Source organism: Lepisma saccharinum, chromosome 23, assembly GCF_977018435.1.
Source record: "Lepisma saccharinum chromosome 23, izLepSacc3.1, whole genome shotgun sequence".
Lineage (NCBI taxonomy): Eukaryota > Metazoa > Arthropoda > Insecta > Zygentoma > Lepismatidae > Lepisma > Lepisma saccharinum.
Window position 1 is genome coordinate 33,527,707 of NC_139251.1, and position 23,811 is coordinate 33,551,517.

Here is a 23,811-nt window from a genome sequence, read left to right on the forward strand (position 1 = left end):
CACACACAAGCCAAAAACCTCATTTTATCTAGTGTAAATCGAAAAATTTCGGAGGGGGCTCGAGCCCCCTGAGCCCCCCTCTGGATACGTGCCTGGCTAGAGAGTAGTAGTAGTAATATAAAAAATGTAGTCCGCGTGTCCCACCCGTGACAATGGAGTGCCCCATAAATATTTATTTTCTTAATTGATAATTTCCGACTGTACCTACATAGGAGTGACATAAATAAATGTTAAGCAAAACGAAAAAGAGGCCAAGAAAAAGGCCATGAAAAAGACAAAAATTTTGGATTTGTTATTTTGGTAGACATCCTGGTTTAGCTCTTTCCCCACTATCAAGGTTTGGCAACTTCGACTCCGATGGACGCAAGAACACACTCCACCATAACGGAAATAGTCTCGCTGCGGGAGGACCAGCGAGCGAGGTCCTAGGGATAAGTTAAGTTTGCTCTTGACAAGCGATCTCTCCTCTCCTCTCTTGTAGCCCTTCACAGATAAGCGATTCTATTTGGAATGAGTAATGGGGACTCGATCAGCGTAGAATTTCACCAGTCATGGAGTCATTTTATTTTCCGAGGCACCCACCCTTCGCGTGTTTGTTTTCTCCTGCTGGGACACAAATTACTTTACAATCAATTCTTCCTCTCCCCACCCCTCCTGTCCCTTCTCCTCCTCCCCGTCTTCACCTGTTCTTCTACCTGTGGCCAAGACCTGCTACCGGGGATGACGCGCCAAGAGAGGCCTCATTCATGTTTTGAGACGCGTGAAAGGTCCGGTTCGTAGAAACGCCTCGTTATAGTATGTCAAGTTGTCTCTTCGCTACATTCTTTACTCGTTTTTTTTCATAGCCATCATGATGGGTATTAAATTACTTTAAGCTTTGTTTTGCCCAATTCGAACATTCACTCTACTGTCTGTGTGTGCCCCGATTTTTTGAGGCTCAAGCACGATCAAATTAACATGAACAAGTCGTTGAATTGAATGCAATTGAAAGTCATTGAACAGCGTTCCTATTTGGACAAGTTCACATTTGACCAAAACGTGGCAGTGTGTACGGGCATGAAAATAAATAAATAGACTAGCGAGTAGTCGTAATAGAGATAATTTTATTTCCATTCCAAAGGACAGTATGACATATTAGTAGGGACACAAATTTGTGGTAAATAAAAACTGAGGAGAGCGGTAAATAAAATGTTAGCTCAGCGGTATATACCAGCGGTGAAAAAAAAATGCACACACTTTTTCATTATGAGAGGATACAACATACAAAAGAGCTATAAATTGATAAACTACTTAATTTTTATATACTGTACACATGCACAAGTACTTAGCTGTCCAACCAAAAAGAAAACATCAACACAAAATCACTTCATTTCTAAATTGCATATCTCAAGTGATTTATTCATTGTATGTATTTAAAGGATATCCTTGCTGTCCAACAAATAAAATAATCACTACTGCACATACACAAACACATGTTAAAAATGACATGATGATAAACAAAATTCATTCATGACTGAACACAAATGACACCATTGTTTCCCTTGATGTGCGGAAACAGACCAATCTTATCGCTGCTACAGCTAGCAAGTTCAATGAAACTGGAAGTTGAGTAGACATTCGGGGGAAGAAAGGAATGCAGCTTGACAGGGAACGAAGTTTTCGAACTGAGATTATGTGCATGGGAAATCCCAATTTGCAGCGTCTTCCTGATGTGATCGAAGATAAAACGTTCTTCATCTGCTAGTGGTAGGAAACTTTAGGCAAACGTTTCGTTACAAATCGACAGTTTGCGCGCACAACCTCGATTGCCGGTTTTTGCGTGTTTTCTACTTAATTTGATGATATTTCACAGTTATTTCACGAAAAAGCATTCATTTCGTGGAAAAGCACACATTTCGCATTACTTCGAGAATAAAACTCATGCATATTTCATCATTGGGGGTGTAGTTACGTGTAGAATGTTCAAAATTGAATCTTTTTTTCACATTTCGCGATTTCGCGCATCGCGAAAATTCAATGTCCCTACATATTAGAAACTCGACGAAAACATTTCATGGAACATTTCGGTTTGTGCGACTGCAATGTAGAATACACACAGCACGAAAGTCACATCGAGTTACACCATCTATGGTGAGTGCACGGTTTTCACAATTAAAACAACTAAAATGTTTTTCCATACGTGTACAGTAAACGCTGTAAAGTATGTATTTAAGCATCGCCATTGTTTTGTACCTAAAACCATTTGATACGAAACGTTATTCCTCTCGGTTGAATAGTTATCGTCTTTTAAAAACGTGAAGTGATACATTGTTTACATCTCAGGCGGCCGCCATTATATCTGCATTCGTGACCTGCTAGTGGTCGCTTTCCGATAATCGATTTCAATAGCATGTGCTCTGATTGGTCGACAGTCAGGCTTGGATCGTGTTAATTAGAACCATTCCTAAATAGAAATTCCTAGACCGAACCTTGGATCGAATGAGAAAAATGGCGTTGTATCTGACGTCATTTCCTTTTAAACGTTCAATTCAAGGACTTGTTCGTGATTTATTTGATCGTGTGCAAGGCGCTTTCAAGTTCCTTTCAATTCAATTTTGGGCCTCCCAAATGGCGCAGTGGTAGCGTCGTCGCCTTGTAATCAAGGGGTCCCGGGTTCGATACCTGGTGGAGGCACATAGTGGTTCGGATCCCACTTTAAACTGTAGGTCCAGTCCCAATTAGCCTTAATGTGCATAAAGTGGACTTAAAACACCAAACCAATCCAATCAATCAATCCAATTTATTTATTTAATTTATTTATTGAGCTCAATAGGCCGAAACCAGTTACACTACTCAGTGTAATATTTCAGTAAAACTATTGTAATATTGTGAAAAATCAGTTTGTAATAGTTAAAATGTTAAAGAAACCTGCAATATTTTTTTTCAACATTCATTTTACAATTACATAATATTTTTTTATTAGAATTTCTGCTGTCATGAGAATATAGTTGTTACCTAGAAACAGAGCTATTATTTGTTTATTATCAAACAGTAGTGACCTCTAGTGAGAATTTTGTAAAGGACACAATTAATTACAAGTTTTATGTTGATATGAAATCCCATTAATTGGAATTCAAATATGCAGTTCTAAGGATTGTAAAGTTACAAAATATGGTAAGTCCTTTCTGAGACCCACTTTGCAGTGTAGGGTTAAAGTTTCTTTAAACTCATAGTTGCACTCTCTCTCTATACCTTAGAGTTTGAAAGAGCTGATGTTTTCATTCTCTGCCAATGAATATTCTGAGTTTGGGACGTGCCTTGAAAACTGGAACATTACATGTTACGGCTGATGTTATTATACCGTTAATTTATTTGTATTTTTTCATTGATACTTATTCTCAGAGTTTCCATAAATCTTCGATTCGTGACAATTCTTCGTTTTGTTCAACCATTATAATTTCCATTTCCTATCACCCCCCTTTTTTTGCTTTAATCCACTTAACTTTTTCACTTTTCTGTTTCACTATATTGTTTGTTTTTCCTCATTTCCATTTACCTTACTTCCCTTTTCATGTTTAGAGATGGTAACGAAACGAGACTTGACAGTGTTTCGTTCTTGTCTCAAATTGTAAATCGCTTACCTCAGTGGCGGAGTGGTGAGCACAGCGCGCTACGACGCCAGGGGCTCCAGCAGTCTCGCCCTGGGCATGGGTGTTCTTCGTGTGCGTGTCCCTTCATCATATCATCGCTTATCCTCATCGTCGCGATTAGCCAATAGTGGCAGAAAAGCGAAGCGGAATGAACCAAATCAATCGAATTGTAAATCCCTGTCTTGTTCTCGGTTTCGAATGCCAGGTCTAGGCCTTGCCTTGCGTCTCGGAATGCATCTAGTATAGACAGTGTACGCAACGTGTCATTGCCCAAGTTTTCAGTGCATAGAGGCAGTGGCGTGCTCAGGATTTTCGAAAGGGAGGGGTTACGTATGCTTTTTCTTAGCAGGCAGCCCTCCTTTTGCCATGTTTTCCTGCATTTGACGTTTTTTTAAGGAATACTGGGTCAAAGGTGGGGGTTATGTCCCCCACCAAACCCCCTTCCATTTGGCACGCCACTGTATAGAGGTCATTAAGACAAAACATTTACTGAATAATGTTTTTTCCTGTTCGACACCTCGTTTCAACACTATGCGCCCTCGGTAAACATATTTTTTCCTGAATATGTATGCAACCTCGCAATACAGGTTCACATTTGCCACTATTGTATTGACTTCGTAATACTGTAAACAATAAACTGCTGTCAAAATTTTGAAAGTTGCCCCTTGCGATGGATTTTTCAATGCTATCGCATAGGGAAAACCACGTGACGAGTTCGTTTGGACTCCATCTTGCCCGATTGTCTGCTGGAGACGTCATCACCGGAGCAGAAAATTTTGGAGGATTTTTCTACGGAAATTGACGAGGCATTTCGGAATCGAACCCTCACTCCAGCACAGTAATGCTCTGGAATTGTTCACGCCATCCGCAGGCCATAAAGAGACAGATTCAACATTCGAACCTCTCTCTCTCTCTCTCTCTCGCCATCAGGGCCATAAAGGCCACTACCATTACTGCCACCGAACCACACGCCCCCCACCTAACCTTTTCGCCCTTCATTTATTTTGAATGTTGTTTGTCGGCCCCCGCAACCGGCGACCGGGAGAGCAAATTGAAATTGTAGTACGGGGCGATGTTGGGGGGAAGGGGGGACGAATTACCCATTCTTTCTTGATTGACAAGAACATGAAGGCAAGGGAAGGAGGTCGTCACGCTTCTCTTCGAACGCCGACATGTTGGCTCGACGGGTCTTTTACACATGTTTCAAATTCCTTCTTTTTTTTCTTTCTCTGCAGCCCTGGAGCCGGAATATTAAAATGTACTCCAGCGTTGTTTGGCAGTGGACAAGAAACATGCTTTTGCAAGGCGGGTCGGGTACTGTTGTAATCACTTAATTCCCATGCTCGAGCATGTTGTTATGTTTGTCGCTACTTGCAAAACATAAATTTTACATACTTTGGTATTGTAGAATCGTGTGAAGGTATACAACTTTTCCGGAATGTCTGGAGTAGCGACGTGCAGAGGCGAAAGCTTGTGGGCGGGGCCAGACTAGGTGGAGAAGGGTGCGATTGGCTAGTCGAGTCGCCCCCTCCCGCGCGTACCCCTCCCCTCCGCGGGTTCATTATAAGAGACCCACCCGCAACGTGCGTCCAGGACGAGTTCGCGTTCTCTTACTTAAGACATTCCGGAAAAGGAATATAGGTTGTAGCCGTACATGACTCATTCTTATGTTCCCTCCATGTGTGCAGTGGATTTTTGGTAATAGAGTAAAACTTCGTTAATCCGGACTAATGGGGGGGATAAGTTGACCGGTTTAACGAAAGTCCGGATTAACTGAAATAACCTAAAAGAACAGTAGGAAGAGCATTAGAACTCTGTTTATAGCAAAAAAACACGTTTATTATGGTGTATTTAAAGGGCATAGGCCTAAATACACTATACAGTACAAATTCTGTGGTTGACCCTTTTCTTTGGGAAGTTCTCGTGTTGACTTCTAGCCACATTGAAACCTTGCATTCTGTTTTTTTTTTTTTTGGCCTGTCCGGATTAAACTAAGTCCGGCTAATCGGTGTCCGGATTAACGAGGTTTTACTGTAATTTTAAAACAAGTTTTTTTTTTTTTCAAATACCATACCAAAGTCTCACGTAAGGGTCCCGGGTTCAAATCCCGGCCTGGGCATGGATGTTTGCGAGTGTCAATTCATCAATTTCATCATATCATCACACATTCCCATCTTCGCAAATTAGCCAAAAGTGGCACGAAAGGCGAAGTGAAATAAAGCAAATCAACAAGAACATAGTCTCGAGCGAGGCCGAGAGTATCGGACAATAGAACCCCGTCTCGTCTCCATTTTTCCATAGGTCTCGTCACCAGTGACGTGCCCACGATTTTTGAAAGTGTAGGGAGATTACGTACACTTTTTTTTTTTTTTTTTTTTGGAATACTGGACCAAAAGGGAGGTTTATGACCCCACCAACCCTCTCTCGGGTACGCCACAGCTTGTCACAGTACCATCCTTAGTGAAAATTACCAAATTTAGTAATAATCGTTTTCAAAATAAAAATTTTTAGTTTTAGTTTCAAAATAAAAATAAACTATGTGGCGCAACACTCAGTCGAGTTTGAGTTTTGCTTTAAGTCAATTTTATTACTTTATTTGCCTAAATTTTTAGATATAATACTGAATGATCATTTTATACTGCAACAGTACAGTAGCGGCTCGTGCCTAAAATAACAGATGAAGAAGTATATTTATAGGCAATGAAAGACAAATAGTAAGTGCCAGTGCCCCCCCCCCCCAAATTTAAAACGTCTTTTTTGTCTTCATCCGTCCATCTGGAAAATGGTGTCTGCAACAAATTACACACTAAGTCATTTACTGGGTTCATTGTAGAAACCACAGCTCAACACATGAACACAACACACGATAGGAAAAGCGAAACACACACGCGGAACAAGATCTCGCGAGATCGCAAAGATTTTGCCACAACTACTGGATGCAATGTTTTCTCCGACGAGAGAACTGCTGCACCTAGAAGGCGACACCCGTTCAAGGCCAACGCTAGGTGACGTCACCGTTGCCATGACAACCGGCTAAGTTTTCCGCAACCTGGCGGTGTTTGCTCTTGGGTTGCGACGAACTCTTCACGTGCGTAGCGCCGAGCGGCGTATTATTTGAGTATTATCGTGTGCGTTCTGCTGGGAAATAGTTTAATTTAACAAGCAAATGAAAAATGTCAATATTAATTTGAAAATTAGGTGAAAACGTCTGCACTTGTTGCACTTGGCCAGCCGCCACTGCAACAGTAACAGCAGGAAAACAAGAACAACAACAACAACAAAACAAAATAATACAAGGTGGCACGGAAAAATTTAAGTAACAACATCATTAACAATTGTCGGAAACTGTGTTCTGGCAAGAATATGTCAAAATTTACAAGCAGGTTATTAAGCTTACTCCCTCTGTCCCATAATTATTGTCCGGTACACTTTTGTTTGTTGTCCCATATTACTTGTCCGATATTCAAACTGTGACATTGGTGTATACAGAAGAAGAAAATGAAACACGAGAATGAGTCATACAACTTTATTACTCAAGGATCAGTACAAATTGGCCAATCAAGTATCCAAAATAACATAACTAAAAAGTTACCATTTTGGCATACCGGACTATAATTATGGGACAGAGGGAGTATTATATAAGCGAGGAAGCGTTATAGGACAGATAGATAGGCTAATCGGGACTGGACCTACGATTTAAAGTGGGTTCGGAACCACTCAGTCATTGAGAATTTCAGACCGAAGCGATACATGCTTGCGAACAAGCCAAACAACAACAACAACGTTTTCCACTGTAGCGGCATCACAGGCCGCACAAGCCTTTGTTCGATTGGAGTTGGGTGTCGCTTGACGCATCGGTCTGAAATTCCAAAAAGTGTGCATCGAACTTAACGGGTCTAATGGCGTGCAGTGTATCGTCTCAGTCTGTTGGTCCAGCGTGCGCAATGAGATGTAAAAGTACTCCCCTGTGCTTTTGCACCACGCCATGAAGGCGTATAGGGGCGTGGGGTTAGGGCCCCACATTTCCTTGATCTCGGCCGAGCTGGGGGTGATGTGATCAGCACCACCCCCCTGGCCGTCTTTACCCCCAGAGTTTCCTCTAGGTACCCACTTTATACGTGGGTGTGCGCCGGAGCGGCTTGAACAGGTTGAAAAAGTCCCGATGTATCTTATAGAATATTGTTTTTGAGATTTTACTACTTCTTCAGCTGTCATAGGTGTCGCTTCGGTTTGAATGCTCCTTTAGACATACACGTACAGAAAGATTCTAAAAATAGAAATAATAATAATAATAAACCCGTGGAGTAACAGCCCATGAGGGCCAATACCTAACTACCGACTGCCTGCCCTGCAGGTGGGAGATAATCCAACAGGTTACGGGGTGATGTGGTCACGCGACGAACCCCCCAGTCGTCGTTGTAGGTTTCCTTGACCGAGTTTCGCTACTCACTCGTAGCTTCTAAATTTCCTTACAAAGGTGCGTGGGTGGCAACTCGTCCCATACACTGGCCGAAATCTCAGGAGAAACGAAGCAAAATAGAATATATCTTTTCAAATATAAGAGTTATTTGCAAAGGTAAAAATGTAACATAGAGAGTTTGAGTTTGCTCTCGCCCCAACCTGACAATCATTTTCAGTTGTCGAATATGTGGAAATGTTCGGATCCGATCTCACCTCGTTTCCATTTACAAGTTTCTCCTTGACTGTCGATGCCATGGATAGTACGCAACGTACTAGAAATTTCGGAGCTGGAATACAGCAGATTTAATGATTTTCCTATCCAGGTGGGAGCGCACACGTTTGTTGTGAGTGTGTGCGATAGAGAGAGAGAGAGAGAGAGAGAGCTGATAGCGAGTGTTGTTTCCATCGCTTTTTTATGCCCCCCTTCCCCCCTCCCCCTTCCCCAGTCTCAACGGTGGACGGCCTAATTGCACAAACTTGTTAACGCAGAAATGTATGAAAGGTAAAGCATGTAGGTCCCTCGCTAACCCCTCTCCTGCCCCCTCCCCTCTGTCGGAACAGTTTCAGCGTGGGTCGATGGGTGGGGGAGAGAAGTTGTTACTGCACCCCCTCTCCTCGCTCTGTCCTCGAACTGTGAGGCTGTACGGCCTCTGTCGGCGGTGAATTTTCGCAAATGTAACATTTCCAGGAGGCACTGGGATTTTAATGCACAAGCGATATCTGTATGGCCGGTTAAAGTGCTTACCGACCCATTGTTAAATTGTCGAATGCCGAAAGGACATTCACGAATTCGTATGAATGGCAAATTATGCACTAGCAGGCACTACACGGTGATCCAGAAAGAAATTTGCTCCATTTATAGACATAGTGTTGCATTTTTTCAACACTTAAGTATGGGTATCCTGGGTTCGAATCCCGGCCTGGGCATGTGTAATCTTCGGGAGTGTCCCTTCATAAATTTCATCCACTGATCCTCATCGCTGCGATTAGCCAAAAGTGGCAGAAATGAGATGGTAAATAACAAAAAATAAAATAAGAAGGTAAAAAGAGAAAAGGCAAAGTGCTCACCTGTGCTATGCACCACGCCGTGAAGGCGTAGAGGGGGTGTAGAGTTAGGGTCCCACACTTTCTTGATTACAGCCGAAGGTGGGGGTGATGTGATCAGCACCACGCCCCTGGCCGCCTTTACCCCCCAGAGTTTCCTCCAGGTACCCACTTTATACGACGCTGGGTGTGCGCCGGATCCGCTTGAACAGGTGGAAAAAATCCCGGTTTTCCCCCGCCGGGATCGAACCCTGGTGTCTCGCATGGTAGTCAGACGTAACGACTGAGCTACCGCGGCTTAAGAATGAAAGAAGTGATTCACTAAATATTTGCTATCAATACACTAGACAGCAAGTGTGTCGCGAAAAAATGTGAGTATTTTCGAACTCTGCACGCGGGTTTGATTCTTGGGCTGTATGGTTTTAGGTGAGAGTTTTTTTTTCAGCAGTGTTCCTCCATGGAGCGGCTCTGGGGTTCACTCAGCCTCTAATAAACGGGTACCTGGGCCACCCTTGGAGGGTAAAGCTGGCCAGAGCATATTGCTCACCACCACCACAAATGGCAGAGGGACCTCCCCGGTGGCTCAGTGGTAACGCCGTCGCCTTGTAATCGATACCCAGTGGTGGCGCATTGTGGTTCGGATCCCACCGTAAACCGTAGGTCCAATCCCGATTAGCTTATCTCTCCATAAAATGGATTTTGACAGAGATTGTAAGTTTCCGGTCTATATCAACCTTGGGTGTTGGTAAAAAAACACCTTTGATCGTGAATGACTAAATATTTCATCAAACAACATTAGACCAAGGGTTTCCAAACTCCTTTGTTTCACTAGCGTTGTCGCCTTGTAATCAAGGGGTCCCAGGTTCAATACCCGGTGGAGGCGCATAGTGGATCGGATCCCACTTTAAACTGTAGGTCCAGTTCCGATTAGTCTTACTGTGCATAAAGTGGACTTAACACCAAATCAATCAATCAATCCTTTGTTTCACATTGCCCTTAGTGTTTCAAGAATTTTCCGCGTCGCCCATTTAACACTTGCAACGCTCAGTTAGTATGGGTAGGTTGCTTGCCTTAAGTTAAAATTGTTTCTGTTCTCATGTTATCTGTTTCATCAATTCATGATTCAAATTCATTTTCACGTAGAGGGATGGGGGTGATAAACATGAGTGTTCTATTTCTTCATATGAAATATACGGCAGCCTAAGACATTTGTTCATGCCATTTTAATAGCATTTATCTAGCTTCACATTCGAAAGAACTGCTTACAACTACCACCTAAGAAGGATACGTGGTCCTGCTCAGTATTCGAGCACATTTCGACATAATCTTTAGTAAAAAAATGATTTTAAACCGGATACCGAAGTATGGTTTTGAAAACTGAAAATCGAAAAAGGATTTATGAAATTTCATCTTTTTGAAAAACTTTCTCGAAAACCAGTTTCGATATCACGGGTGTTCATGAGTAGAGAATGGAATCGAACATGTCGCTTCCAAGCGACGTCATAGCATCTCCTCCCACCAGGCACGGATCCACGGGGAAAACGATGGGGACGATCGCCACTCCCAACTACCACGTTTTTGTATATACTCAAGTGTTCTGTGTTTATCACCAAGTTTAATAGATTCGAGAATATTTTTTAAAATTTTCATTGAAGTCCACTTTATACTCTGATAGGCTAATGGGAACTGGACCTACAGTTTAAATTTGGATCCGAACAACTGTTCAATGTGCTCCAAAAGGGGATCGAACCCAAGGCCCCTTGAGAGAATAGTTTTTTTTCTTTGTTTATTAAATTTATTCCTCATATCTGATCTTTCAGTGGCAGTAGGAGGAACTATGATAACGACATATTCCAGTCCTGGACCCCTATTTTCGCAAAACAGTAGTAATCTGTAGGACGTCCGCTTGGGTCCTTCTTACAGAAGGGGCATTCCATGTGAAAATGATCCTGACCCTCAATTTTTAAAATTAAATGCAGTGATGTAACTTGATCCTATCTTGTGAGTGGACAATCTAAAATTGTCATTTGCATAAAAATTCAAGTATCACATGAAGTTAAAGGTATTTTACGTATTGTTCGCTTATTTTTAACTTTTTGATTTACTTGTGTTTTGCATTGTGTCCCACCCGTGACAACAAATAACAATCAATTTCTCCTTTAACTGTTACATTTCTCCCTCAATTACCTTCTCTCTTTGTCTTAAATAACTTATTTTTCATCATGTGCCAATTCACATAAATTAAAATAAAAATCTTATTAAGTGAAGAGTCAGTGTTTCGTCTGTTCCACAAAATTGTTCACTTATAGTTGCAAATCTGGGGAAGCGTTTTGAGGGCAGTTATGTTTAATTTACAGCGTTAAGTTTCATATTTCATTCCACAGAAACTGTAAGAAAAAAGTTGCTTAACTGTTAGTCGAATTGTCACTTGAACATAAAAAATGTAATCCGCGTGTCCCATCCGTGACAATGGAATGTCCCAGTACGATAATTTTGTTTATATAAAACAACGCATAGTGAGGTGAGGCACCCTACTGAAATTCGCTCCTCCCGACTGTAACTCCTTGATCCGCCATTGCCTCCCGCACCCTCGCCTCTTCAGACAGGCAGAATGAACGAATCAGAAGATGGTCCCAAGCTCCTCGGTGGCGTCAGCTGCTGTCGCTTCTTGCCCATGCGAAAATCTTTCTGAAAGTGTTTCTTCCGATGTCAAGTTTCGTATTACCAAAGTTCCTCTTCTCTCCTTCAGTCAATACTGCTTACATCTCCCCACCCTCCCCCTCCCCCTGGAAGTAAGTCCAAAACACCAAAAGTCTTCAACTTGTTGGGACAAGCCGGCAACTGACTGCTTGGGAGAAGTTCCCTTCCTCTGCACCAGCTGTTGCGCGCCGAAAAGACAGACGAAACGCAGAGGGAGAAAAGGAGACGAGATGCTGACTGAGAGTAGCAACTGGTATTCTGGAGAACGGTGTCCCTTGGGGGAGTCCTCGTGGCATATCAATCGAGTATCACCTTCCTGAGATGTATTTGTTTAGAGCTGAGACGTTTTCAGCCTCTTCACACGATATTCTACCATATGATCACAACATTTTCTGTTTATTGCGATTTGTTGAAGAGTAACTGGCAAAGGCTCCCGCAAGATTTTTTTATCAGGGGGCAGAATAAGATTTTTACATCTTGACTTTCAGTCATAGAAACTTATATTTCACCAATATATTATTATTATTTTATGAATACAATTGAAATTGAATTGAAAATACTTTGGCATGTTGATAAGTTCAGACTTGTTCACTTTAAATAGAAACTGGATACCAACAACCTATTACATGAAAGTAGCATTTAACAGTTTTGAAATTTGACTACAACTTTTAATAACCACAGTGTAAAAAGTTGTCGAAGACAGTTTCCCCTGTCATCCAACTATCGTAAAGTATTAACGACTATTGCGTAATTTACTGATTCCGTTTTTAAAAATGTATTTACGGTGGTGCAGGCAACTTTTTTTTCTTTATGTGTAGAACTTTAAGGAACACATCGCAACTACAACTAAAAGTGCAATGCGCCTCTTAGGCCTCCTCTACAGATTCACTGAAATTGATACTCCAACTTCTCTTAGCCTGTTTTTCAAGTCATTCATTTCTCCGATTCTCGAATACTGTTCTCCAGTCTGGGCCATGGCTTCCAATACAAATCTTTCTAGCATGGATTCCGTCCTCAGCTTCTTTACCGCCATTGTTCGTCATAGAATTCCTTCTTTGCGGCATCTTCAGAAACCTGACATCCTGACTATTTTGAACATTCAGTTACTGCAGACCCGACGCGATATGGCCGATATGAAATTTTTCTATAAAATCATCAATGGGAAATTAAGTTCCATCCCGATCCACCCGACACACTGAATTGTTCCACAACTCTACCGCTAGGCTTTCCCTTATACAGCGCGCTCTATTCCACAGGCTGCCCCAGTTCTACAATAAACTACCCACAGACATAGACATTTTTGCCCCTGAAAGCATTTACCGATCTTCCCTAAAAATGAATATGTAAATCTTTGTTTGTTTCCTTGTTTATGCCTTATGTTTATATTTAACTTTTCTTGTTTTTACCTTAAACCATCTTGACTTGTTCTTGTTATTTGTTAGAGTTTTCAGTGTAAAATGGCCTTAAAAGTGCTGTATCTGAAACTTTGAATAAATAAATAAATAAATATTCAAAATTTAAATATAAAAACCGGTTGAATTCTGTTGCTAGGAAAGCATTGATCACATGCACCAATGCCCGATGCCGAATGGAGTGATGCAAGCAATTAGTCATAGAACATTTGTACAGATGTGTCAGTTTTTTATTTTGCCCAGAACGACTATGACGATTCAAAATAGTTAATAACCCTACATTTGCGACATAACGATCCCTATTGTGTGCATTGCCGTAAAGCAAGGCGGGAAGCTCGTAAGGACCACATAACAAGGGCCTCTGCTTGGAAAACACGAACGGTGTCTTGCCGGACAAGTGTTTGGCCGGGGACCAACCTCCCTCACCTTCGCTCTTCTGCTTCCCCTGCTGGACCATTTATCCCCTTCGAGGGCCTTCGACGTTGATGCGCCTTGACGCTCTGCCAGGACCGTCACCCGGTCCGTTTGGTGACAAGATGTTCCCGTGATCCCCGTATCGGCTTTCCTACGCGTTGGCACTTGTAGTGCGATTTGTCGGGCGGCATTGCTCCAGGATCGGGATCTTGTACAGTAAAAATCTCAGTGATTCGTAGCAGCAATTTCCTTTTCATGTATAGTCATGGAAAAAAGTACTTCCCCCACATAGCCTTAATACCAAAAGTCTTGTGGGGGGAAGTATTTCTTTCACGACTGTACAGCCCGTTAATTGGGTAGAGCTACTAAATACTAGTTCTACTGACGGATGACCTTGAGTGCTATTTCTATCTGCCACTGTTCTTCGAGGAGGCGTGCACGGGAGCTGGTGGCCCTTACATTTGTGATGTAGAATTAATAGTAAATTAATCAAATAACAGTTATAAACTAGTAATAATGAACATTTTTTGCATTAACATTTTCTTCTTATTATTATTGTATCCCTTGTTCCACCAGCTGAGCGAATATGGAACACAAGTATTATTATGTTTCACATTTCGTACCGTTAATACATTGAAATAAATAGTTATTATATTTAGTTTTAACGTTTAACATAACGTAATTCAAGAAAAAGCTTTGAAAGTCAAGGGGGAGGGGATAGTTCGTATGAAATTTACACTGTGTGAACTCATAAAAATCGCAGTTTTGGAAACCTTTTTCAACCTATTTTTCCATATTTTTCCTTTGGTTATTCTGCCTCAGTACTAATTATCTGTTAAAAATAGTAATATGCTAGTTGCCCATTTCAGGATGGGATCGTTTCGACTTTTTCTTTGCGACGCCTGGGATTCGTACAGACGTGGAAATGTTAGAAATGGGGAAACGTCAGAGGAAATAAATTAATGAGAGAAATAGGAAAATTATTTCTGAAAACATATTAAAGAAGAAAGAAAGTCAGGTTAATTATATTTTTTGCTGCCGAGATCAGAGAAACAAAACATGTTTTTCTTTTTTCCTACGTAGATATTCTGGAAAAAGCTTTTATTTTAGTTCGTTTATGCCACCATTGTTGACTAAACGTAATTCATAGTCATATCATGTACTGTTGAATATTAAAGAACGGTTGAGGAATATATGTGGAAAAGTCATGCGCCAATACTGATGTGGAATTTTCAAACACAACTAATACATAATTGTCGGCATAGACGCCGATTTTAAGGAAACACAGGTATATTCTCCCCTCCCCTCCTCAAAACACCTCAAGGTGGCAGAGCACCTTCCCCACCAATATTCGCTTTCAGTTAACAATTTTTATTTTAAGTGGATAGAGAAATAGCTATACAAGTATTGCAAGCTATCGCGCTCAATGAGTTTTACAGTTTAGTTGGTAATCTAAGTGAGGTTACTGGTACGAGGGTCACTATTTATATTTTGAGCCTAACAATGAAAAAACAGGAATTTGGCATTGAAAACTGCTTTATTGTTTTTCGAAGTATTCTCCTTTATGGTCAATACACTTTTGCATTCGTTCGAACCATTTGTGAAAGCAGTTTTTCCAATCTTCTTGAGATACCTCCATAATATGGTTTTTGAACGCATCAACGGCGTCTTCCGCCGACGAAAATCGTTGTCCACGCAATTTATTCTTGACATTCGGGAACAAGAAGTAGTCATTGGGTGCCAAATCAGGACTGTACGACGGATGACCCATCAATTCGATTTTTTGACTGTTCATAAAGTCGGTTGTTAGAGGAGATGTGTGACAGCTGGCATTGTCTTGATGAAGAATGATCCGACGGCGTTTGTTTGTTTTCCGTATTTGACCGAAGACCTCTGGCAAACAAATTGTTGTGTACCATTCAGAGTTGACCGTTCTACGTCCCTCTAAAGGCACAGTTGCCACATGACCAGTTTTCCCGAAAAAACAGGCGACCATTTGTTTCTATGTGCTTCGAGCGCGAACAACTTTTGTTGGATTGGGTTCATCTTGAAACACCCATACAGTCGACTGCTGTTTACGTTCCGGCTCATATGCATATATCCATGATTCGTCACCTGTTACAATCTTATATACGTCTTTTGAAGCACCACGATTGTATTTATTGAGCATTTGTTTGCACCAATTGACGCGAGCGTCTTTTTGAGTTGTTTTTTTCAAATTGTGTGGGATCCAACGAGATCATACCTTTCTCACAGCTAAATGATCATGTAATACTTTATATATGCTGGTGGAACTAATGCCTATGGTTGCCTCAATCTCACAGTATGTCACATGACGATCTTGCAGTATTAGGTTTTGCACAGCATCAATGTTTTCTTGAACAACAACTGATTTTGGACGCCCTTCGCGAATCTCGTCGGTGAGCGAATGGCGGCCACGATTAAATTCGTTATACCAGCGTTTCGCAGTGGCAAAGGATGGGGCTTCATCGCCAAATGTGGAAGTAAGTTGATCGATGCACTCTTGTCTAATAATCCACGTCGAAAATCGTAAAAAATCATCGCACGAAAATGTTCGAGTTAATTCCATTTTATTGTTGTCGCGCAATCTCCAAGGCAACATAAACAACACAAATGAAGCTACTGACAAAACATTTGTAGTACGTTATGGTCAATAATGCCAGACGATTCCGTGCAAACGTCAAATCGCGCCTAACTTCAATCAGTGTTGCCAAGGCTCAAAATATAAATACTGACCCTCGTACGAGAAAGATATTTTGAAAGGAACTTTTGCACCTGCATTGTATGCTGTTAACATATGAATATTATTGTATCCACTCCGTGGCGCTACAGTCCTCGCCTTCTTCGCAACCAACTAACTAACTAACTCTCTAGCCTTCTAAACCCGAAGGTTTATGGCTGTAGCAACACAGGCCTTCCATTTATCCCTATCCTGAGCAAGATCTATATACTCTTTTCCATCCCAACCGATTTCGTTTTGGTCCATGTCAACATTTTCCCTCCACCTTCGTCTTGGTGTCCCTACTGGTCTCTTACCATCAGGTTTCCCAACAAGAATCCTGCAAACTCTTCTCTCCTCTCCCATTCGTGCCACATGGCCTGCCCACCTAAGTCTTCTTGATTTAATCATTCTAATAATATCTGGACATGAATACAAATGATGCAGTTCTAAATTATGTAACCTTCTCCACTCACCTGTCTCCTCATCTCTTTTAGGTCCAAATACTTTCCTAAGAATCTTATTTTCAAATACTCTCAATTTATGTTCCTCTTTCAATGTAAGGGGCCAAGTTTCACATCCTTATAATATTACAGGCAAAATTACTATTTTCTTTATTTTAACTTTTAGTTCAACAAGCCTTCATTTTCTCTATTCACCTTTTCCCTTCTCAATCTTCCCATTCCCAGTTTCCATAAACCTTCAACATCGTCAACCCCTCTCTTCCGTGGTCTTTCCTTCTCCCCCTTCCCCAACATGAACTCCCTGTTCGTTCACTCACCTCAATTTACGGCAGTTTGTTTCTTTATACGCCATATTTACATAAGATACAATTCAACTTACAAGTGTATCAATATACGCTGTATAAAACGGACCTTGTTACTAACTTCGTTGACCCTGAATCTTTCAGTACTCTTTCCTCTTCCATTCTCCATACATATCCTAACCATCTTATTCATACTGTCAATTTCTGTGACAGCATCTACACCTTGCCTCCGGCAGTTCTGAGTATGTTCCTATGTGGTTGGTTCTCTAACTACTCCAAAAGTTTTCCTCAAAATCTTCGTTCAAAATATTATTAATAACTCTCAAAGGTTAAAGTTTATGATCCATTCTGATCTGACCCGTCGTTTTGAATGTAATAAATAATCTTAATTTTTTTCCACTTGTTTCTTTAGACGGGAAGAAGTTCTTTAGTAATGATAAGCGTCGGTTCCCTGATATAATCCTTGTATTAATTTCATCAGTTATTCTGCTTGTATTGTTTATAACTACCCCTAAGTATTCTAATCTATCACATCTCTCAAACTCTTTATGCCCTAATTTTATCACATACTCCTTTCCTTTACAATTTCATATAGGTTGCCAACTCTCAAACAAACGATTAGACTTTTTTGTTATTTTTACGTCACTCTCCTACAAGCACGTATCTAGAAATATATTTCGGGAGGGGTCCGAACCAAGTTTGTTTGTTTGTTTGGGACTGGACCTACAGTTTAAAGTGGGATCCGAACCACTATGAACCTCCACCGGGCATCGAACCCTTGACCCCTTGATTATAAGGCGACGACACCGAACCAAGTGTCTCACATGTAATAATAATAATAGGGTAACAAGAGTAATATGACTGTTCATAATCATATTATTAAAACAGGTTAATTAATAATAATAATAATTATTATTATTATTTGGATTGGATTGATTTGGTGTTTTAAGTCCACTTTATGCACAGTAAGGCTAATCCGGACTAGACCTACAGTTTAATGTGGGATCCGACACACTAGGTGCCTCCACCGGGAATCGAACCCGGGTGCCCTTGATTACAAGGCGACGACGCAAAATTATTATTATTATTATTATTATTATTGTTATTAGATAGATAAAACAGCATGTATTCCTTATCTACCTTATGTCTGGTTAGGATCAGTAAAATTTGTTTAAAAATAGATGTCCTATCAAAGAAATTAATGGTAAATTTAAATTAATTATTTATTGAGTAAAGTCAAGTCCCTGATCAATTTTTATGCGTACTGCTATTAGTAGTGGTACGCATACATTTTCGCACGCACTGTCAACGCAAAGTTGTATAATCACAATGTTTATGCATATTTATGTAAGTTCTGTGGAAATAACCAATTTCATATTGAACAAGAGTAAACATGTATTTTGTTAAATATATTTTGGACTTTGTTAAGTCCTTCAGCGGGTTCCATATACTCTGGACATCCTCTAAATACGCCCCTGCTCTTCTACCACTCTAAAAGCGATAGGGATGATGGCGAACTGATGAATTAGATGAAAGAACAAGATACTGAGAAGTAAGTTCATGTCTTGCCCTGGACTCTAAACTTCAAAGAGTCATGGCTTCTTAGAGGGGCAAGCTACGCTACAGAGAATATGCTGAGAATTGTTACATTGTGCAAGTAGGATATATACAGCTTGTCAATTTTGCTCGCCCCAGAAGAAAAGCTATATGATGTCAGATTCACTGTGCACGTTTGCAAAGCAGTCCAGGAGATGTGGTTGGCTAAACATAGGCGTAAGAGGAAGCTTCCAGACCAACAAAGAACAGACAATGGGGATGATATTTAACAGAAGTTTACTAACAAAGAAAGGCAAGGATTTTTTTTTTTACTAATGAGCCTTTATGGTTCGTTATGTGTTACATTTGCGTGTGGGCGAGCGTCCCTTGTCTTTTCTTTCCCTAACGAGAGTAAACGCTTTGACACGGAATGTGTTTTATGGGCATTTTTAAAGCTTCCGAGCCATCTCCATACAATTAGCAGCTACTTTTAATCAGCCGTTTACTGCATCTTCGTACTAGTCCCTAGAAGCCAATTTGTGTACTAACAGTGTGCAACAGAAAAGAATAAGAATAGGTAATTGGAGACTGGACATACAGTTTAAAATGGAATCGGAACCGCTGTGCAATGTTCCTTCAATCCCCTATATAAACTATTCGTAAATATGGAGCCTAAAATATTTGTATTAATCAGCATTAAGTTTTACAATTAAATCATTATGTTTTGTTTGAATTTTTGGAAAATTCGCCACGAATACCTGGAATTGTACTTGTCTTGGAGTAGCATCCAGGTTAAATGAACCAATAATTTATAAGCACCCTGTACTTATGGACGAGAGGCTCACAGGGAGACATATTCTATTACTGAACGTATAAGTCGGCTCGTGTTGTGAAGAGGAGAAGGGGACGAATGAGCAGTCGTGTACGAGATTGATCGAATAAGTGATTGGTCGGCAATGAATCTCTTATTTCTCGATAATCACGTATTTTCTTGATTGATGAGCTTCTCAGCTTCTTCTGGACGTGTCTGACAAGGAACAGATGTTCGCATTACGTGCTTTCGTAGCCTAGGCGGAAGGTTTTTTAATGCGTTTCCAATCCTTACAACTTTTCCGATCTTCGAATAGGTAATGGAATATTATGCATACGTCATTTTCGGCGTACGAATACTGATTTCGGTTCGGCGTTTCAAACTGTGCCTGCACTGCGGAACGATTGGAAACCAGTGACAAAGTAATTAATTTTTTTAAATCTTTGCCTGTCGTCATGGGATGATTTATTGTTCTTTAACATAGTTACTGGCTCAAACGTGATTCCAAAGGGCAATATTTTTTTTGGTAGTAACCGTCGAAGGCGATGAAAGTAATATACTAGCTATATCGGTGTCACCTGCTGATAGATTAGAAGGTATAAAACAACGGACGTAAGTCCTACCAGTAGTCCGAAACTGTTTTTGCTGTTTGTGGGGGTAATCCAGAAATGTACTTGCTTTAGTGTTTTCTTGTGACAATGTAAGGTGCTTGAGATGAACTGGTTGCGGCATTTTTTTAGTATTTTTGGTTCAATGAGGCATTTTAAGTCATTTTTTGGTTATTTCATCTCTTTTGGTTTATTAAATATCGATAGATCAGTTTAGATTGAGTGTTTTCTCTCAAGGCGAGGCAAGTTGATCGAGCTGATTTATGTTGCCTCGAGTTACTATTTGGTCGGTCTATACCAGTCCACCGAAATTTATATTTATAGGCTGGTAGTTACTTAGGTAACGATGGTTGACACTGACATGACATAAGGGTCCTTTCTTCAGCTTTGCTTATTGGTTCCCTGAACTTCGTTATTTTTGTTGTTAGCTGTAGACCGAGAATGATACTACTATATTGGAGGAATATTGTTACTAATTAGTCCCTAAATCCGCTGCGTGCCCAGGATTTTCGAAAGGGAGGGGCGTATATATTTTTTTTAGTAGTAAGCCCTCATTTCGCCATATTAACTGCCTTTGTTGGGAATACTGGGCCAAATCGGGGGTTATGACCCCCTCCCACCAAACTTCCTTGGGCACGCCAATGCGCTGAATTAAGTCAGTTTAAAGTGTATGTACTTTCTGTATTTATGTATGTTTTGCAACAGTTTTTATGTAGTCAAATTTCATCACTAATTATTGCGAAGAGCAAGTGAGAAGACGGGTGTGGATTGTGGATGGGTAGAGCGCACTGAAGTTCAGAAGTTCACGTGACTCAAATTAGTTGTGATGTTACTTCTGCTCTGGCGAGGGTGCAATAGTAATGAAAGGTATTTGTGTGCTCAAGTGAAAAGGCATCACCACGACAAGTGAGGTGCAAATTCAAGCCAGTATGGAGGGTGTCTGCGGGGGGAACAATGTGCTCCCACTTTTCTCCTTGCTCTTTGCCCAGATAAACTTCAACTTCATTACATTCATTTATATGAATTTTCTTCTTTCTTTGCAGAGCCAGGATGACGACGATAGCTCGTCAGTTTCTTCCATGAATGTAAGTATTAACAAGCAGATATCTATTAATTCTATGTGAAGACGATGTGGATTGTGCACTTGTTACCTAATTACTCTGAAAAATGCTTATTTCCTTACAATTTCCATTAACCGTTATAATCTGGGCTAATAGCATAAATAACATAATGTTAAAATTATTAAGAAGATATCTTATAACAAACATGAGATTTTTTTCTCTCTTGATTTACTGATGGAGTGATTACGTTTGTATGAGCATTACGGCACGTAGGGGTCACATGTTAATACATTTATCGGTTTGGATGTTATTTCAAGAAGTATAGTAACTATTATTATAGAAATATTTAAGACTTTGAAGTCGATATATTAAGTTTTTTATGAGCATTAAGCTATGCAAGGTGTATATGTTAATAAATTAATCGGGCAGGGGTGTTGTTTAAAGAAGTATAATAATTATTAATGAAATAATTAATGTTTTTTAATAGAAGATTCTTATTTTAGTTTTTGAGATGTATTAAGTTTTATACGAGCTTTATGTAATGTAAAGGTTATATATATGTTAATATATTTGTAGGTGAGGGGCTTGTTTGAAGAAGTATAGTAATCATTATTAACAAATTAGTGTTTTAATAGAAGAAACTTATATTTTGGAGTTTGAGAGTGATATATTAAGTTTTATATCAGCATAATATCATAATTTCTAAACAAATTAATTTAAAATAATTAAGTAAAATAACCAAATGCATTCCGTTATATAAGGGTTGCATGTTAATGAATTATTCGGGCAGGGGTGTTGTTGTTTGAAGAAGTATACTAATTTTTTATGAAAGTAAGTTTTCAATTAGGCCTGTATTGTATTTTCCGTGAAATATTTAATGTTCTAATAGGAGAATTCTCTATGGGGAACGAGCTGTTTTTGTTTTAAATGTTATCTGCATTTACTTTCTTTATGTGCCTACATGTAGAGTGGGACGCACAAATATTATCAGGTAAATTCTCGATAATTACGTTCATTCACTGTTTTACGCAATGTGAGTATCAAGAAACGAAATAAAACCGCATCAGTAAAATCTCGTTTCTCAAGATGCAAGAAAAAAATGATTGAAAACCGTGATGAACAATTTGACTGGCAATACTTGTGCGTCCCACTATACGTTTGTGGTAGTTAACGTAATAATTGCTCCCCATTCTTTAGCTGGACCCCAAGTCGCGGGAATGGCTGCTCCGCTCTGCCCAAAATGACTACCACGCTCTGGCCAAGCTGGCTGGTGAAAATCCAAGACTTGTCAGGATGAAGGTAAGTGTCGGATTCATTATCTGCTGTTTGCTGTTGCCGGATGACCGGTTTGTTGGCCGAGCAGTGTATGAAATGCACCTTCTGCATGTTTGGACAGATGCGACCATCTTGTTTGCTACCCACCATCTTGTTTGAGTAACGTCCCAGGAAATTGTGGCATTTCCCTGCAAATCCACATTCTGATTGTTGTGTCAACACGTTTTCATTGTTGTCCCGGTCGCATGTTTGCAGAAAATTATGTCTCGGATGGAGCGAGTGTCCTTTGAGAGTGAATAATGATGTTGATACATGAACGATGATGAAACAAGCTAGTATTTTTTTTTTCCTGCGTAGGAAAGTCAAGTGTGCCCCGTCCTCATAAAGTACTGGCGCTTTTTTTATCAGCATAGTTAGGTTTTGTCTTACATCTTTCCCGAAATATGTTGTCTTGATCCGGGAAGGATGCAGAAATCTGTTCAGGGGGTAGTCGAACAAGACGAACAAACCTTTCGTAATGTGTTTTCTCCTCTCGCAATGTGTTTTCTCCTCTCGCTGAGACATTTCGACACTACGAACCCTCGAAGAAGTATTTTTTTTGTCCTGTTTACATATGCAACCATGGCACTCTCTGAGACGTCATTTCAGAGCTACAAACACTCGTTTTTTTTTTTTGTCTTGGTTTTGTACACTACCACAGCACTCGCTGAGACATTTTGACGCTTCACACCCTCTAAAAAGTATCTTTTATGTCCTGGTTTTGAATGCAACCACGACATTCGCCGAGACATTTCAACGCTTCAAACCCTCGCGAAACCTCGTTTGCGTCTGTCTTTTTAATATTATTCGTGTTGCATCGGTGGTAGGGTACGTTCAGTGTTCGACTCACGGCCTCGCCACCATTTTCGAGTTCTGGTTTGGGCCTCTGGTATCACGAGACCCGGTCACCAATAACAGTGCAGATTAACTTTCAAATGTACAGAATTCTTTCGTCTAGAATATCTTCCATCAATAAGTTGGTATTTAAAAAATGGAATTTATCTTCATTCCAAAATCCTGTCAAGTCCAAGAAACATTGTATGGAAAGATGTCACCCGATGTCAAGAGCATTAATTCCGGATTCCTTGGCACTGCCACTGCTACACTACAGCCACATTACTGAAACCTGCAACAAATAAACTTGGTTAGTTTTCCAACATTTTGGCACCACTTTCACATCTCTAAATTGCATATAGCGGATATGAATAAAGTGTAACGATTAGAAATAGCGGAAACACATTTCTTGAAATTTACAGGAGAAAAGACGAGAAAGTACTTACGTAATTTATTTCTTGTGGACTCTCTGATGCTGGGA

General features: G+C 40.3%; 1 protein-coding gene across 1 annotated transcript in view; it reads left to right on the forward strand.

Moving 5' to 3' along the window:
* The window catches only part of LOC146005463 (uncharacterized), a 121,559-nt gene that overhangs the window by 65,909 nt on the left and 31,839 nt on the right, over positions 1-23,811 (forward strand). Inside the window, exons 5-6 of the mRNA XM_083144706.1 lie at positions 21,165-21,206; positions 22,380-22,481. Of these exons, the coding sequence (XP_083000832.1) occupies positions 21,165-21,206; positions 22,380-22,481 (144 nt within the window). The remainder of the gene's footprint in view (positions 1-21,164; positions 21,207-22,379; positions 22,482-23,811) is intronic.